General features: G+C 48.1%; 1 protein-coding gene across 1 annotated transcript in view; it reads left to right on the top strand.

Annotated features, from left to right (window-relative positions):
• The window catches only part of SPHK1 (sphingosine kinase 1), a 60029-nt gene extending 58555 nt beyond the window's left edge, over positions 1-1474 (top strand). The window contains exon 5 of the mRNA XM_056862325.1: positions 609-1474. Within this exon, the coding sequence (XP_056718303.1) occupies positions 609-1395 (787 nt within the window). The 3' untranslated portion in view covers positions 1396-1474. The remainder of the gene's footprint in view (positions 1-608) is intronic.
• Positions 1475-18499: the final 17025 nt, after the last annotated feature.

Raw genomic sequence — 18499 nt, 5'->3', positions numbered from 1 at the left:
GTATAGGTTACCTTTGTGTTGGGGTGGGTGCTAAAGAACCACTGCTGTCTGGGCAGCTACTGCATCACAGCAGTGTAGAATGGAAGCTGTAACCCTATGGGCCTCCCAGGTAGCAGGGTTATGTTTAATTTCAGCAGCCCAGACAGAAGTGTAGGGCTGGCATAGGCGAGGGGCCATGGCTCAGTGGTAGAGCATCTGCTTGGCATGCAGAAGGACCCAGGTTCAATCCCCAGCATCTCCAGTTAAAGGGACCAGGCAAGTAGGTGATGTGAAAGACCCCTGCCTGAGACCCTGGAGAACCGCTGCCAGTCTGAGTAGACAATACTGACTTTGATGTACCGAGGGTCTGATTCAGTAGAAGGCAGCTTCATGCGTTCATGTGAAGTATCCATGTGATTTGTGTCCCTTACACGTTACAGATGCAATGTAGGAGTTAACCAAAAGAAAGCAGTTCTGTGCCAGAAGGTAGTGTGTGGATTTGGCCCATGGCTTTGCGGAGATGAGGCATATGGATCAAGAGCTGGCTTAATATAGGATGTTATACTGCAAACTCTAATTTTGGTACTGGGTTTGGGCTGCCATCTGATGCTTTCTTTCTTCTCCCGCAGCAAGACCTCCCTCTTGAAAGAGGAGCTGCTGACGAGCTGCACTTACTTCCTCTGCAAAGGCCTGCACGCCCCCCTGGATGTCATGTCCCTCCATACCGCCTCAGGCAAGCGCCTGTTTTCCTCCCTCAGCTTCAGCTGGGGCTTCGTCTCAGATGTTGACATCACCAGCGAGAGGTACCGCAAACTGGGGAGCGTTCGCTTCACTCTGGGCACGCTGCAACACCTGACCACACTCCAAGCCTACAAGGGCCGTCTCTCCTACCTGCCTGCCGAAGAGCCAAGCTCTATCTCCTCACAAGGGGAGCAGAGCAGCCTCTCAGTGCAGTATGCCAACCCAGTCTCCTTCTGCAACGGCAAGTCCACCTGCCCTCAGCAGGGCTCTCGGCTTGAAGACTCTTTGCTGGCCCCCTTTGACCAGCCAGTCCCCAAAGACTGGATTACAGCGCCTGAGGAGGAGTTTGTCTCCATTATTTGTATCTATCAGTCCCACCTAGGAACAGACCTTATTCTGGCTCCCTCCGCCAAGCTCTATGATGATGCCATCCACCTCTTCTACATGAGCGCTGGTGTTTCCAGGATGGCTATGATCAAATTCTTCATGGCCATGGAGAAAGGGAGCCATTTGACTCTCAACTGCCCGTACCTCCATTACGCGCTCGTGAAAGCCTTCCGACTTGAACCCTTTATACTTAAGGGACACATGACGGTGGACGGTGAGGTGCTGGCATGCGAGCCAGTGCAGGGCCAAATTCACAGGCGGCTGTGCCGTATCATCAGTGGTTCTTGAGTGTGTTGGGAGACCTCCAGGAAGCAACATCTGTGCCAGCAGCAAAAGGCTTTGCAGCATTGTTGGGAGTGTATGTGTGTGTGTGTGTGTTGCTTTCATGAAACAGTGCCTGTAGCAAGAAACCCCAAATGCTGCATCCGTCAAGACAGCATCAGCTCTGTTTTCAAGTGATATTTCTCAGGGGAAACTGGGCCTTCAGAATATTTAATGGCAATATTAATAGGCTACTACCTCTCGTACTAGAATGGCCTCTCTGTTGCTAAGGGGCAAAAAAGGCTCTTTTATAGTCTTCCTGCTCGCTTAGTGAACAGGTGAACAATCCAGACCTCTCCATGAAACCAAAGGCAAGTCCTCAGCAATGGTGGATTACCCTTCCGAGAACAAAGCCTAATGGAAGATGACTAACATAGGGGATGTGACATCATTCCTGCCTCGTGAGCCTTTGGCTGAAATCTATGACAACTTTTAATCTCCTTCTTTTGTAAAGAAGATTGTGCTTTTTTACAAAGACACAAAGTTGTTTGTAGTAGCAGAGTATATTCTTATAGAGATGAAATAAAAATCTACATTTTTTTCCAAAAACGAACCACACTGTTTGAAAATTTTGATTTCATTTCTAAGTTGCATCAATACCTTCTTCCTACAGCTAATGGGCTTACGCTTAACACATTTTAGTGGACAGGAAGAGAATAACTCTTGAGAGATTGAAGCCTTGGATACTCACCGTAGAGGCTCATTCTCTTCTGAGGCGAAGGGCATCCTGATAGATGGGTTGTTTTCCTCTACATCCGGGTAGGCAGGACCTAAACTTAAAACTTCCTGTCTCCCTTGGCGGGAAAACAGCCTACAGGAAGCCAGTTACCGGCTAGCCTAGCTATGTTGGCAAGAACAATAACGCTTTGCAGAAAACGTCGTTAACTCCTAATGGAACAATCGTAACACACTGAACAGAGAACAGTTAACATGCAATAATTATAACCTTAGAATGCGTTAGCTCTGCTGATTTTAAATATCCTGGGTGGGCAGGATGCCCTTCGCCTCAGAAGAGAATGAGCCCCTATGGTGAGTATCCAAGGCTTCATTCTCCACTGAGGCAAGGGCATCCTGATAGATGGGACTTTACAGAGCTCCCTACTGGGTGGGTATTGCTCTAATCTACTACATTTTGAAGTACCCTGCGGCCGAAAGCCGCTTGTGCTGAAGACCAGGTATTAATCCTGTAGTTCTCCCCAAAGTTGACACCGAGGACCAGGTGGCTGCCCTACAGATCTCGTCCACTGGTGCCTGTTTATCGAATGCTGCTGTGGTGGCCGCACTACGAAGAGAGTGGGCCATAATTCCCCCTGGAACCGGAGAGCCGCAGCTCTGGTGTGCCTCTTTGATGCACTGTCGTAAAGTGTATCCTATAGCTGCCGCTGACATTCTTTTCCCTTTATTGGGGTTGGATATCCCTATAAACATGAAATCTGACTGCCTAATGTCAGCTGTTCTATCTATAAAGATATGGATCACCCTCCTTAGGTCGAGAGAGTGCCAGAGTTTTCTTTGGTTCCCTTCGGTTTGGGACAAAAGGACGGGAGATTGATTTCCTGTGTCCTGTGAAATCGGGAATTGACTTTTGGCTTGAAGGTTGGGTCAGGAGTTAATACAACTTTATCCTTATGGAATACGCATAGTCCCTTCCTAATTGAGAGGGCTCTAAGCTCCGAAACTCTCCTGGCAGAGGTGATTGCTGTTAGAAAAAGAACCTTCATGCGAAGGAATCTCATGGATACCGAACGGAGGGGTTCGAAAGGTGGTAGAGTTAGGGCTTTGAGAACCAGGTTAAGATTCCACGATGGGAACCTGTGTTCTATGGGTGGTTGAATTTGGGTTACCCCTTTTAGAAATGCCGAAACGTGCTTGTGTTGGGCTATAGTACCTCCATTGTATCGAGGTAGCACGGTGGGCAGGGCTGCCACCTGCCGTCTTAAGGTAGAGGCTGATAGACCTAGACCTAGACGGATACCTTCCTGCAAAAACTCCAATACCTTTGATATACCTGGCTGGAGAGGGTCCACCTTCTTTCTTTTACCCCATCTGACAAAGGCCTTCCATGAAACGTTATACATACACCTTGTAGACGGACGTCTGGCCTCCATGATTGTATCCACCACGTCGTTGGAGTATCCCTGACCTAAAAGGGCTAACCTCTCAAGTGCCACGCGGTCAAACAAAACCATTGTGGGTCTGGGTGCACTAGGGGCCCCTGGGTTAGCATGTTCCACCAAGGTTCCTGACACGATAGTCGTTTCAGGCTTACGAACCATGGTCTGCGTGGCCAATACGGGGCTACCAGGATGACCTCGGCCCTCTGCTGATAAATTTTCCGTAGCACTTTGGGCAGGATGGGAATCGGGGGGAATGCATAGAGCAGTCCCTGTGGCCAAGGACTCAGTAGGGCATCTGTTCTTTCTGCCCTTGGATGGTAGTACCTTGAATAAAATCTTGGTACCTTGTGGTTTGAGTCTGAGGCGAATAAATCTACGGAAGGGATACCAAATTTGACGGTAATGAGATGAAATGTTTCCTGATCTAACTCCCATTCTCCCTCGTCGATGTACTGGTGGCTTAGCCAGTCCGCCTGCACATTGAGGCTGCCCTTGATGTGTTCTGCGCGAATTGAAGGTATGTTCGCCTGGGCCCAAACGAATATCGCTGATGCTTCTCGGTGCAGAGCTGAAGATCTAGAGCCGCCCTGCTTGTTTATGTATGCCTTTGTCGATGTATTCTCCGTCCTTATGAGGACGTGGTGGCCTCTGATTTTGGCGGCAAAGCTCAGCAGGGCTAGCTTCACTGCCCGCAGCTCCAGGAGGTTTATGTGTAAAGTGACCTCTTGATGTGACCAACGCCCCTGGGCCATCAGTCCGTCCATAGTGGCTCCCCAGCCCGTCAGACTGGCGTCTGTACATATCTGCAGAGGCTCAGTGTGAATGTACTGAGTTGCCCTGCGTAATGTGGACGGCTTGGACCACCAAAGGAGACTGTGTCTGACCTGTCTAGGGAGCGACACTATTTTTATCTTCTTTCTGGTGATGTCTGATTGGTACGGGAGGAGGAATGTCTGTAATGGGCGGGAGTGGAAGCGCGCCCATGGTACCACCCCAATGCAAGACACCATCAGCCCCATAAGTCTCGCTAGAGACATGAGCAAGGTTCTCTTTTGTTTGGCAGTGGAGAGGGCCAAGGATATAATTTTGTCCAACCTGTCTTTCGGTAGTGAAATGGTGTCGTGTTTGGAATTGATTCGTACTCCTAAGTGAGTCATGACCTGGGACAGGACTAAGGAACTTTTCTGGAAGTTTACTAGATACCCATGTTCTTGTAGCACCTGCAACACCAGGTTCGTGTGTATTCTGGATTGTGTCAAATTTGGAGCACAGATTAGAATGTCGTCCAGGTACAGATGTACCTGGACACCTTGTTGTCTGAGGACTGCAATCACTGTGATCATGGTCTTCGTGAAGACCCTTGGAGCTGATGTCAATCCGAACGGGAGTGCTGTGAATTGGTAATGATTGCTCCCGTATGCAAATCTGAGGTAACGTCTGTGATCTGGGTGGATAGGGATATGGAGGTACGCCTCCGTGAGATCCACTGCCGTCATAAAGGTGCCAGGGAGGAGGGACTCCACTATAGATTTCACGGTTTCCATCCAGAAATGTCTGTGTGCCATCCTCTTGTTGATGTACTTTAGGTTGAGGATGGCCCTCCAGTCCCCATTCCTTTTGGGAACGGTAAAGAAAAAGGAGTATACTCCCTGGCACCTTTGTTGGGCAGGAACCGGTTCTATTGTCCTGATGTGTAGCAGGTGTTGGATAGCTGTGAGGGTTCTGAGATGTTTGTCCTGCTTTAATGAGGTCGGAGACCGTACAAAGCGGTCGGAAGGTTGGGAAGTAAATTCTAGCAGATACCCCTGTTGTAAGATTTTCGTTACGCATTTGTCTGGGTTGGACAGTGTCCACTGCTGAGCGAACTGCTGTAGTCTCCCGCCTACCTGCAAGGGGTTGGCGTCACTGTGGGTTGGTCTTAGCAAATCTGTCCCCTTTCTCGGCTCTAGCTTGTAGGCCTTGGAATCTTTGGAATCTCCCTCCTCTACGAAAGGAGCGAGAGTTGCCCCAGGCTCCCCTGGGTGAGCCCCATGATCCCCTACGGTTGTCGGCTCTAAATCTAGGTGACACCTTTGAGGAACAAAAGGATGGATATGAAGCTGGCCGGTGGTCCTTCCTGACCTGCATCGGCAGCGCTTGCTTTTTGTCCTTAGTTTCTATTAGAATGCTGTCCATCTTTTCGCCAAACAGCCTTCCTTCCTTTATTGGATAGGCCATGAGATTGGTCTTTGGCTTTAAGTCAGCGGGCCAGGCTCTGAGCCATAATGCCCTCCTGATGGACGTGACGGATGACATTGACCTGGACACGAATGACATGGTGTCAAATGAAGAATCTGCCATTAGTGAAACTGCACTTAGTACCCTTTCCAAGCCGCCTATAACCCCCAGGTTATCCTCTGGGACTAATTGCAAGATCTTCTTTATCCACAAATATGATGCCCTGGCAAATATGGACGTTGTGGCACTGGCTTGAATGGCCATTGCTGAGGCCTCGTGGGATTTTCTTGCTAGGTAATCAGACTTTCTGTCTAGCTGATCCCTTAAGGATCCGACTCCGTCCTCTGGGACTAGTCCTGGGGACTGGAGGTCCAGTACCGGTGCATCCACTAAGGGAACCTTTAACATGGTCATTGCGTGTGGAGCGAGGGCATACAGCTTTTTTATATTGGGTGGAACTTGCCTGTTGGAAGCAGGATTGTCCCACTCCTGTCTAACCGCTCTTATGAAGAACTCAGGGAATGGCACTAGATTAGATTGAGGACATGGCCTGGGGAAGCACTCTTTGACTCCCTGCTTTAGCTTTGATTTGGGTTCCTCAGAAGGATTGTTTTCCTCATTTAAATCGAGGGCCAGGATGGCCTTAGCCAAAAGACCTTGATAATCTTCCCCTGTGAACAGCCTAGAGTGTTGTTCCACAGACTGAGAGATCTCCTCCTCGTCTGTATCAAATTCTCCTTCCTCTTTTTCCTCTCCATTGTCCTCTAAGGAGGAACTTGTGGACTTGGAGAGGTCTGTCTGTGATTCCCCCTGCTCAACTATAGCAGCTTTCATGGCCGCCTTAGTGGCCAGGTAGGATTTTTTGTGACCCCTGAAGTACTGGGCCCGCAAACTCCTGCGGTGGTATGAGGCTGAATAGGAGGGGTAGGCAAAGGGCCATCCAGGGCTGCCCAAATAGGGGGGGGGCAACTGTGCCTGGAATGCCTGAAAGGCCTGCCATTGACGCTGGAGAGCACAGTTGATTAACTCATCCACATTTTCCCAAGAGATAAAATGGCCTCCCACCGCCGCTTTATTCAAAGGGGAGTGGTTGCCAACTCCCACCGGGGGAAAAACCGTTGCCGCCAAATTACCCAGTCCCAAGGGAAGGGAAGCCGCCGCTGCCGCCACTGGAGAGGACGTCTGAGCTCTGGGCATCGGTCCTGGTTCTTTGGGAGTCGAATCGGACGTGCTCCGCCCGACTTTAAGGCTGGTGCTCGATTTGGCGCCCCGTCTCTTTCTTCTCCCGCTCGGCTGCAGCGGCGCGGCTTTTCGCGCCTTTTTTGACTTCGGATGGGATGGAGCGGTCTCGCTGGCCAGAGACTCATCTGGCCGTGGCAGACTCCCTAATGGTCCGCAATCGCAGCCGTTGGGAGAAGCGGGGAGTTTCGGCATAGTCTGGACTAATCCCCTTTCGTAGTCTTTTTCTGAGAGGAGATCGTCCTCTCTAGGTAAAATGGCGTTGGCCATTTTGGATTCCCCGATTCCTCAGATCTCAAGGAACGGGGAGGAAAGACACACCAGGAGGGGAAGGGAGGGAGGATTTGGAATGGAATAGAAGGGAAATGTAGAAGACACACTTACAGATATAGATGAACTGAACAAACAGCAAAGACTCTAACTACTCCTTATCTTAGAAAAAGGCACAGAGCTATGCGATGGTGACTGCTCTACCCGAATAGGCAGGACGGAAACTGGCTTCCTGTAGGCTGTTTTCCCGCCAAGGGAGACAGGAAGTTTTAAGTTTAGGTCCTGCCTACCCGGATGTAGAGGAAAACAACCCTCTATCAGGATGCCCTTGCCTCAGTGGAGAAGGATGCTTCCCATCTTCAACTGCATGTACCGCCTTATAGAAAAGATACAACCGTCTGATTTTCTACAGGATAGGCATATTGGCAAGTAAAGTATTAATTTTATTAGCATCTAGTTTTCTGAATCAAGGGACATAGTATCAAATCAGTAGCAAATTAACACCTCAGTTTGCTTTACACTCCTAAACTTGTGCCTATATTGGGCTCCTTTGGTATAACATGGACAGTATGTATACCATCTGGAAGGTACAAGGAGAGACAGTAATCAGGTGACAGCTACTAGAACCACTTTCCCCAAATAAATGCTGTAATAATTTATTTGGCCGTCTTTTCATGGTTGTTTGGTAAATGCCCATAATGGTGAAGTGTGACAAGGGCAGCCTTATGCTAACACAAACAATGTCTTGTCAGCTGAAGCTTATTTGAGCCGGAAGTTCTTTGAAATGAGGTGAACCAAAGCTGTTTAATATCCATCAGTCTAAAGCAGGGGTGGGGAACCTTTTTTCTGCCAAGGACCATTTGGATATTTATAACATCATTTGCAGGCCATACAAAATTATCAACTTAAAAATTAGTCAACCAAGCCCCAAGCAGGCAGCTGCCCCAGATGACCCCTCCAGTGTGGGCAAGCAGGCAGGCATCCAACCAGTGGCGCACTCCCCACTTGGTGGCACAGGATGGTCTGTTGCACCAGCCGGACGTAGCCGTCCAGCCACACGCCGGAGTTGCTCCTGCTCCGCATGGTCAGGGCCGGATTCTATCATTGGCTCCTGCTACCTCTGCCTGCAGGGATGAAATGAGGACACACTGGCTAAGAAGTCCCCCCCCCCCGTGCATTCTGGCCCTGCCTCCTTTAACCCCTCCATTGTCGCCACTTCCGCCCCCAGCCCTCTTGTAGTACAGAGGGAATACGTTTCTCCATGGCCTGGGTGGGAAAGGTTAACACAGTTTCTTGGGCGGTCGTAGCAGCTCCATAGCTAATGACTCTTCTGCAAGGGGGGGGAAAGGTTCCTTTTCTCAGCAAAACAAACTCACATCTGCCTTGAATAGAGGCTATTCCTGTCTGCGGGAGGGGGCAGATCACCAGTCTTAGATCCTTCTGAGCTAGAGCTCTGCTAGGACCCATGAAGGGCCAGACCAAATGATTTTGTGGGCCTTAAATGGCCCCCTGGCCTGACATTCCCCACCCCTGGTCTAAAGTTCACAGAGGTTTGGTTTTTGGGGGGGGGGGGATTTCAACCATTGCTTTAACAATTAGTTGTAGCCCACCACCCAAAGCTTATTAGAAGAAGAAGAGTTGGTTTTTATATGCCAACTTTCTCTACCCTTTTAAGGAGAATCAGACCAGTTTACAATCTTCTTCTCTTTCTCTCCCAACAACAGACACTTTGTGAGGTAGGTGAGGCTGAGAGAGCTCAAAGAGAACTGTGACAAGCCCAAGGTCACCCAGCAGGCTTCATGTGGAGGAGTGGGGAAACCAACCCAGTTCTCCAGATTAGAGGCCACTGCTCTTAACCACTACACCACGCTGGCTCTCCAGCCATACCCAGCTAGAATTTGTGTCAAACAAGAATCAGCAAATTTCTCACGCTAGCACAGAATTCACAGTACTGTTGTTGATAACGGGGCAGGTTGTGTGTTTGAAGATGAGTTATTCATTTGTATGTGAATACATAAAACCTGAATAAATGTGAATACATAAAACCTGATTTCAGAGGCTCCAGAAAGCAAGCTGAACAAGCCCTTGAATAAAGGCATAGAATTATTGGCTATATTGATACTTTCCTACGAAGGAAACCAGATTAAAGTTCAGGCAAATACTTTATAGTTGTTAGTGCTCTTACCCACAAAGGCAGATCCTTAGGGCAATAGTTGCCTGTTTGCAGGGTAAAAATATTGTGCCTTGATTCTAAGGAATGTATTTATTTAGAAAATTTCTATACCATCTCTTCAGAGAATATGCTTGAGGTGGCAGATTGAATTTCTTAAGTAAACTTACCTTAAACAGTAAAAACTAGATGGTTTGTTAGATTTGAGGCCCTTCTGACTCTTGCTGTTTCTATGAATGACTGCGACTGTCATTGTGCTTAATGTATTGTTTTACCCAATTTGTATAACTGCCTTTAACTGTTTAAAAGTTTTCAAAGCGGTTTACAGACTAATGACACCCATAAAGACCATCCTAATAAAAACACAAAGACTAGAAACAATAGAAACAGTTAAGATACCTTAAAACATGTATTCCAGAATACAAGAAAAAGTTAGCCAGCAAAATTAAACCAACCTCCTTCAAAAGCATAGCAGAAAAGCATGATGTTCACTTGCCCCTAGAATGAATGCCAGGGAACCAAAGTACATGTGGGGTGGTATTCCACAATGCTGGGGTGGCCACTACAAAGGACCAGCTCCTGCTGGACATCTAATTCGGAGACAGCTTAAACTAGTACTAATTGCTGGAGGGAAAAGGAATGTGGGAAAAGGAATTACAGTTACCAACGTCTAGATGAGATCTGGAGTTCTCAACAGAATTATAACTGGTCTACAAAGACCAATTCCCTTGGAAAAAATGGCAGCTTTGGAGGTCAGACTCTATGGCAGGGGTCCCCAAGTGTTTTTAGGAAACATGGTAGGGTAAAGGTAGTCCCATGCAAGAACTGGGTCATTACTGACCCATGAGGTGACGTCACATCTTGACGTTTACTAGGCAGGCTATGTTTACGGGGTGGTTTGCCATTGCCTCCCCCAGTCATCCTCCCTTTACCCCCACCAAGCCAGGTCCTCATTTTACCGACCTCAGAAGGATGGAAGGCTGAGTCAACCTTGAGACGGCTACCTGAAACCGACTTCCGCCGGGATCGAACTAAGGTTGTGAGCAGAGCTTTTGACTAGTACTGCAGCTTACCACTCTGCGCCTCGCTGCTCTTAGGAAACATGGTGCCCAAGTGTTTTTAGGAAGTGGGTGGGGCTAGGCAGGGCTTTGGCCCGGCAAGGCTTCTGATTGGCTGTACAGATTTTTTAAAATGTTTTGGTAGCAGCTGCCACCACAGCACAAGGATGTACACTATGTTGCTGAAGTTAAGCTCTGGCAATCATTTTGTGGTAGGATCTGCCTCCCGTGGCAGCCATTTTGTTGCTGCACCCACCACGCCATGTCAAAATTCCAAATGTGCCCACAGGCCCAAAAAGGTTGGGGACCCCTGCTCTATGACGTCACATCTCTGCTAACTTCCCTCCCTTCTCAAAACTCCACCCCCAGGTACCACTTGCAAATCTCCAGGAATTTCCCAAGCTGGAGTTGGCAACCCTAAAAGGAACCCACTACCAAAATTGCAAAACACCAAGGAAAAGAACAAACAAAATGAAAAGGAATGATTGCTCATACAGAATCAAGAAAGACCTTCTAAATGACTGAATGAGCAATGTGATCGACAGAAATGCTAATGGAAAGACAGATCTAGCAGGATTTTTCGCTATTTTTCCATTGCAAAACCTGCTTCACTAATGATTGGAAAGTTCCGTCAGTTTCATCTTCTTCTAATCATTACTGTCTGCCACAATCAGGAAAATGAGTGAAACGAAGCCAAACAAGCTTGATTCATTTTGATACCTATTCATTTTAAAACAAAGTTTTAAAATATTAATTTCATTAGTTTTTCAACAAATACCCATCACTAGTCTCTAGGCTTGTCAGGTCCCTCTTCACAACCAGTGGGAGGTTTTTGGGGCAGAGCCTGAGGAGGGCGGGGTTTGGGGAGGGAAGGGTCTTCAATGCCATAGAGTCCAATGGCCAAAGTGGCCATTTTCTCCAGGTGAACTGATCTCTATTGGCTGGAGATCAGTTGTAATAGCAGGAGATCTCCAGCTAGAACCTGGAGGTTGGCAATCCTAGTCTCCAATCAGTCTGCACCAACGAGAAAAAACACTGACAGCTTACCCAGCAAGCATAAAGAGATGGGGGTGTTGAAAACTAAGGATTTGCTCCTATCCTTCCAACAGATGAGAACCAAATCCCAACATATTGAAGAACAAGATCATGCTGTAACATACTGATGAGGGGGTAGACAATTTCAGACTTTAAAAAATGGACTAAAATCTGTTTCTAGCCTGATGAAGAAGAGTTGGTTTTTATTCCCCAATTTTCTACACTGTAAGGAGTCTCAAAGCGGCTTACAATCACATTCCCTTCCCCTCCCCACAACAGACACCTTGTGAGTTAGGTGAGGCTGAGAGAGTTCAGAGAGAACTATGACTGGCCCAAGGTCACCCAGCAGGCTTCACGTAGAGGAATGGGGAAATCAACCCGGTTCACCAGATTAGTGTCTGACTGCCACTCATGTGGAGGAGTGGGGAATCAAACCCGGTTCTCCAGATTAGAGTCCACTGCTCCAAACCACTTCATCAGACTGGCTAGATTTAATGCTCCCTGCACACAGAAATATTTCATAGCTATTATTATTAGCTGTAATTATGAAGTGGTACAGACCACCAACAGATTATAAGATCTAGGCTTAGCATAGGTGCTATGAATCATATTTTTTAAATTAAAAAAAACAGAGGGAACAATCTTCCCTCATTATGTTACAGACTGAGGCTCAGAGGCAGAGAAAGTGGCCGTCCAAAAAGTCCACACAGCGGCTGAATTGCATTAGGACAGGGATGGGGAACCTCAGGCCCGGGGGCCATATGCGGCCCCGAGGACATTTTTTGTGGCCCTTGGGAGCTCTGGGGCCCTGCCGCAGAGGCGGGGCGCAGGGCAGCCCTCCCCAAGGGTGTTCCTGGGGTTGTGGCTTACAGGGGTGCTGTGGCGCCCTTTGGACCTCCTCTCGCTGACTGTCGGCTGTTGGTCGGCGAGAGGAGAGGGGAGGGATGCTTCCCCCAAGGCTGCCCCTTACAGCTGCGGCGTGCAGGAACGCTGCGGCACATTGTAAGCCCCTCTCACTGCCTGTCAGCTGTTGAGCAGCAAGGGGGGGAGAAAGAGGCCGGCGGCTCCCGGCAGCAGAGCATGCATGCGGGAGCCGATTGGGCTTTGGGGGGGGGCTTTTGTGGACTCTGGGGGAGGGTAGGGAGACGGGCCCGGTCGCACGGGGTTCCGTGCGCTGCTGTGTATGGGGGGATGGAGGCTGGGGCCTGGTCACCCGGGGCCGGCGGGTGTGTGTGTGTGGGGAAGGCTTTTCTCTTTTCTTCCTCTTTCTCCTTTCCCTCTTTTTCTGTCTCTTTCTTTGTCTCCCTCCGTCCTTTTCTTTCTTTCCCTCCATCATTTTCTTTCTCCCCCTCTCTCTATTTCTTTCTCCCTCCCTCCCTTTCTCCCTCCCTCCCTTTTCCTCTTTCTCTGTTTTCCTTCCTCCATTCCTCCCTTGCCGATCGTCTGTGGACTGCACCCCCTGGCGCCTTGTTTGCTTGGGCCCACCACTGGCTGCCCTCCCACCTGGAAGGGGGGAGCGGGGGCGCCCTGCAGGACGTCTCTGTGTGGCCTCCCCTGGGGTTGCCAACCTCCAGGTGGTGGCTGGAGACCTGGCAACCCTAGCCTCTCCCCCCCCCACCGGGAGATCTACACCTGGTATGGCCCCTGAATGATGTCATAAATGTGCAAATGGCCCTTGGCAGGAAAAAGGTTCCCCACCCCTGCATTAGGACTTATTGCTTTGAACAAGGCCAGAACGCCTTTCCCTCAGCTGTCATAGCTGGACTACTCAAAGCAGATCTAAAAAAAATGACTGTTTTCTCTCAGCAGACTTGACACCTGGATTCAAGGACAGGGCAAAAGTGTTAGGGTAGGTCAGCGGTCCCCAACCTTTTTGAGCCTGCGGGCACATTTGGAATTCAGACACGGTATGGCGGAAGCAGCAACAAAATGGCTGCCCCAGGAGGCGGAGCCAGCCACAAAATGATGGCCACAGCTTAACTTCAGCAGCACAGTGCAGATCCTTGTGCTGTGGTGGCAGCTCTTGCCAAAGCAACATTACAAAAAATCTGCACAGCCAATCACATCTCCAAGAGTCAATCAGAAGCCTTGCTGAGCAATAGCCCTACCTGGCCCCACCCACTTCCTAAAAAAACACTTGGTGAGCACCAGAAAAAGTGTTGGCAAGCACGAAGTACCAGACAAGGATGAGTACCAGACAAGGATGAAGACAAGGGTGAAGGCCAACCCTGGGTATGTGTAGGCTGTCTCTTAAGCCTTCCCATGCGGATGATCCCAATCTAACATCGACACATTTAAGGGCTTTGATAGGACTTCCAGGCAGCCATGAACAATTGTTTACCATAATGATTTTACTGCTGCTAAAACTCTGACCTCTCGCTGTTCACAGAAACTGAATCTGCCCTGGTTGGAGTGAGTCAGCTTGGAGGCTGTGGCTTCTGGCTGCTGTCCAGTCAGCAGTGGCCAGTCAGGGCTTTGTTCTGTCTCCTGTGCCTCGACACTGCAAGACAACAGAACCTCAGACAGCCCCACTCTATAAAAACTCTCCCAGACGTCAGTTTTATATACTCATGATTCATTCAGTTAAGGCCAGTGAGTGAATCACATACATTTTTCTGTAATCCATCCTAATTTTGGACTTGTTGCTTTTAAAAGCTTTTTTGTTCAGTTCATAGGAATAAGAAAAGCCCTGCTGGATCAGACCAAGACCCATCAAGTCCAGTCTGTTCACAGTGGCCAACTAGGTGCCTCTAGGAAGCCCCCAAACAAGACGACTGAAGCAGCACCATCCTGCCTGTGTTCCACAGCACCTATTAGGCATGCTCCTCTGATCCTGGAGACAATAGGTATGCATCATGACTAGTAGCCATTTGTACTAGTAGCCATGCATAGCCCTCTCCTCCATGAACATGTCCACTCCCCTCTTAAAGCCTTCCAAGGCAGCCATCACCACATCCTGGGGCAGGGAGATCCACAAATTATGTGTTGTGTGAAGAAATACTTCCTTTTATGTTTTAAATCTCTCACCCTTCAGCTTCAGCAGATGACCCCTGCATTCAGCAGATGACCCCGCATTCTAGTATTACGAGATGGAGAAAAGCTTCTCCCTGTCTGCTGACTCCATACCATGCATAATTTTATAGACCTCTATCATGTCTCCTCTTAACCAACACAAATACCCTAAATTGTAGGTCATGATCTGTTGCAGAACAGGAACATGGGTGGAGCTTGAATTCTTGGAAGAGAAGTCTGCTAGCTGGACATTTGGATTTACCTGGATCCTACTAAGCCTCCTTATCCATCCTTCCCATACAGCCAAGTAGATTCTAGTTGCTTTGCTTCAAAAGAGAGGGGTGATACCAACTACTTCCAGAAAGGGAACAAATGGAAAAGTTCCAATAATATGTCATGTTCATGGGCCCGGAACAGACGTACATTCGGAGCACCTTCATCAGGCCTTAGGCAAAACCTAGCAAGAAGGTGGGGAGATGGTTTTCACTACAGAACTTTTTGGAACTACAATACTAACAGAAGAGAGGTACGCTAGTACTGTTGAGGTTTATAGACTGAAGTGCAATAAAGTAACAATGGTTAGAGAAGAGCAGAGTTTCCCAAACTTTTTGAGTCATGGAGCACTTTTCAGGAGAGAAATTCGTCACAGAGCACTAATTTTCACCTAGCACCTATATACTAAACCGAATGACAGTAGTACTTTTCTTTCCAATCTCTTCATGGAGCATTGTGCAGGAGACTGGACTAGATGACCCTGGTGGTCCCTTCCAACTCTGATTCTATGATTCACTAGATGTTTCGCAGAGCACCAAGTGCTCCTTGGAGCACAGTTTGGGAACCTCTGGAGGAAAATCTGGCATCATATCATCCAGCACTTAACGAGGTTTCAAAAAGATAGTTTTAAGGGAAATAATAATTGACCTATTGGCCCCTAAGTTGCCCAAATCTAGGAAAGGCAGGCAGGCAGCCACTCAGGCACAGGAGAGATCCAATGAACCCATCCCAGCCAAGACAAGCAGCAGCTAAGATGCAAAAGGAACCTACCCCTCTTCAGGCATCCCTCCACCCCTCTTGGAGAACCTGGATAATGCACAAATCCCAAGGGGCCGCTGCAAGAAGAGACTGCACGAACCACCAAGTTTATGAACAGTGGAAAAACATAATGGCAAGCCACTTTCTCTCCTTTATTACTACATCTTGATAAGCCAAACAAAGTTTGCAAGTAAAAAAAAAATCACACAATACTTTATACAGATATTTGTAAGCAACCAAGCATTCACAGCTGCAAAATCAACACACCTCTAAGCATTGCCCCAATAGACAGTTCCATCAGTTTTAAATACTGTACAGAATCAAGGCTAGAAAGTGATTTGTGTGTGTGTGTGTGATATTTCTTTCCCCCTTCCCCAGCATTTAACAGATAGAGGATTTTAATTTATACATCACAATCATGTAGCCCGTCTCAAGACTAACAATATGCCTCATGCTTTGGCTTCTGTGTGTATTTTAAGCATTTGTCTCTCGGAAATTCTCTTCACTCTTTATTACATATACACCAAAAAAAGTTACATAGCTGCAGTGTGCTCAGTAGCACACTGCATAACCTAGAGCTTCACATTATCCAAAAGCGTATAGAAAAAAACTTGTAAACGTCTGTGCATGCCTCTGGTAGGGGCTGACAGCAAGGACAAAGGGACAGTGCTTGATCAATGCAAAAGGTGGCAGCAGATCCCTAGGAGGCTAGAGAAAGCAACATCTTCCCAGGGTACGGCTTCTAAGGTCAGACAAAGCTCTCCCTTGCACTTAAAAAACAAAAAGAGGGAGTCATCTAGCTCAGCTCTCTGCAATAGTAACATGAGCAGCTCTACAGTTCTCTGGCTATTCCTGCCTCGCTAATCTACTGCAAACAGGGGGGTAGCCTCTGGTCAAGCTAAAGTGGGCAACTGTGGTACTGACGTTTGGGTATGGTTCATGTTTCCGATGTTTCTTAATGATGTGGTCAGCTCCCCTCCTAGGGAAACGAGGAACCAAACTACCAAGAGCTGGATGACTGTGGCAATATATATGAAGAGAACAGGCCCCTTGCTGCCTGCTCTTCTCCCCCCACCCTCCGAATTATAGTCACTGTGGCTGCTCTTTCTCGGGGAAAGAGGGGATTTAAATCTCCCCTGCTGGACTGACACCACCCCCAAGCCACTTTTATTGACCATGAGGGGAAAACGTGTGTACTTTTTATTCCCCCCGAAGCACCTTTTACCTGTGCTGGGGGGAAATGAGGGGAAGGGTTAAAAAGCCCTCTTCCTTCCCTCAAAATAGCAGCCCCAGCAGCTGCTTTGGGAGAAGAAGAAAAAGAGTGGCCACAACACCAAACTACACCTAACCTGTAGCTTAGCAGCTTTAATTCTTCTGCTACTCTTTTACGAGCATGGCATCCCTCGAGGCTTACGGTTGGGTTGATCATATGAACATACGTGCTGTGGCCTCCCGATCAGAGAATAAAGCCCACCTTAACCTGTAGCACTAGGACAACTAATATCTGAGTAACATAACACCTGTACCATCCCTCCTTGGTGTCCCAAAAATAGATCCACGTACTGGAAGGATGAAAGAGGGGCACTAGGTCAGTATCGGAGAATGGAAGTCCACTGGTAAGCTGATGCCATGCAACAGTGTGGGAACAGTGAATGGGGGGAAAAAACCGAATGTACCGCCAGCTGCGACTGAGAAAGAGTACAAGGCTGGGGTTTCTAACACCTGCTCTGTCATGGTACCAATGTCACATCAGAGAGGTTGCAGTCTAGGAAGAAGGGACAGGAATTAACAGTGGCTAACAATGAAAGCTCTCGGGCTAGAGGGTCTCATTATCTACCAGAGCACAGGCTTGCGGCTGTAAAGTTGATATGAATCCGTGAAGTCATGGAGTCAGCACCTACTACTTGGCAAACCCATTTGTGAAAGCAGAAAATGAAAAAAAAAAGTGGGTTACACCGTGCAATTGTTTTAGTGCCATCCTGAGGTACCTTTGTGTACATGGTAAAGTGTGTACCCATTTGTTCATGGATCCAGGAGAATAGCAGGCTATGCTTTATACACTATTCCCCATCAAGGCAAAGTGGAAATGTCCGTTCTGTTCAGAAGAAGCTGTATACTTGAGATAGACAGCCGGTGATTCTTGGAAGCTAAAGCAAAGTTTCCGAGCGCTGACCACATCAAGTACACCTTGCGTAGCACTTAAGGTTCTGCCCCAAAAGGGTCTACCAATGAACTAGACAGTCGCGGGGGGGGGGGAAGGAACTGATTATATCCGTCACTTATATGCTCTCATGTAGGAGTCCAAGCCTAACACCGTCTTCCACTATTTTCTGGGGAAATGATCCAGTTAGCTCACAGAATTGTATGCAGTGAATAGATCAAGAAAGGGCACAGAACTAAAATGCGGAGCACTGAGAGCAACTGACAGCCCCCCCCCCCGGCTTCAGTAAACTTGGGTGAGGAGGAGGACCAAAGCAGAGCATTACGTTTTTCCTCCCTAGAAGAAGCATCTTTCAGGCTTAAAAAAAAAGCACTACCCATCATCATCCTTTGCAAATAGCAAGCAACCCACAAGGTCAAAAGAAGAGCAAGTTACTTCGTACAACTCCAGGTTTGCATAAGGTCTGGAACAGAAAGGCCTCAGCTCCTTATTTTCTCAGGATACAACACAAAAAGAGGGGGGGGGGAAGAGAACAACGGCAGGGGGGGTGTTTGTGCAGAGATGCTCAACCATCCTGTGCATCTGGAATGTAGGAGGGAAGAACCGGCCTAGAATGAGTTGCGGGAGCTCCTGCTTTCTCTATAACAAACCAGGCCAAGGAGGAATGGGTGCAGTGAGACACAGCCTATTTATTGTTGACAACTTTTGCTAGTTTCCTCCTCCCTGTTTCCCCTCCTTTTCTGTGAGTCTGTCTGTCTGT

Source organism: Euleptes europaea, chromosome 1, assembly GCF_029931775.1.
Source record: "Euleptes europaea isolate rEulEur1 chromosome 1, rEulEur1.hap1, whole genome shotgun sequence".
NCBI lineage: Eukaryota > Metazoa > Chordata > Lepidosauria > Squamata > Sphaerodactylidae > Euleptes > Euleptes europaea.
Note: the sequence above shows the minus strand (reverse complement) of the source record. Positions and strands in the feature narration are given on the sequence as shown.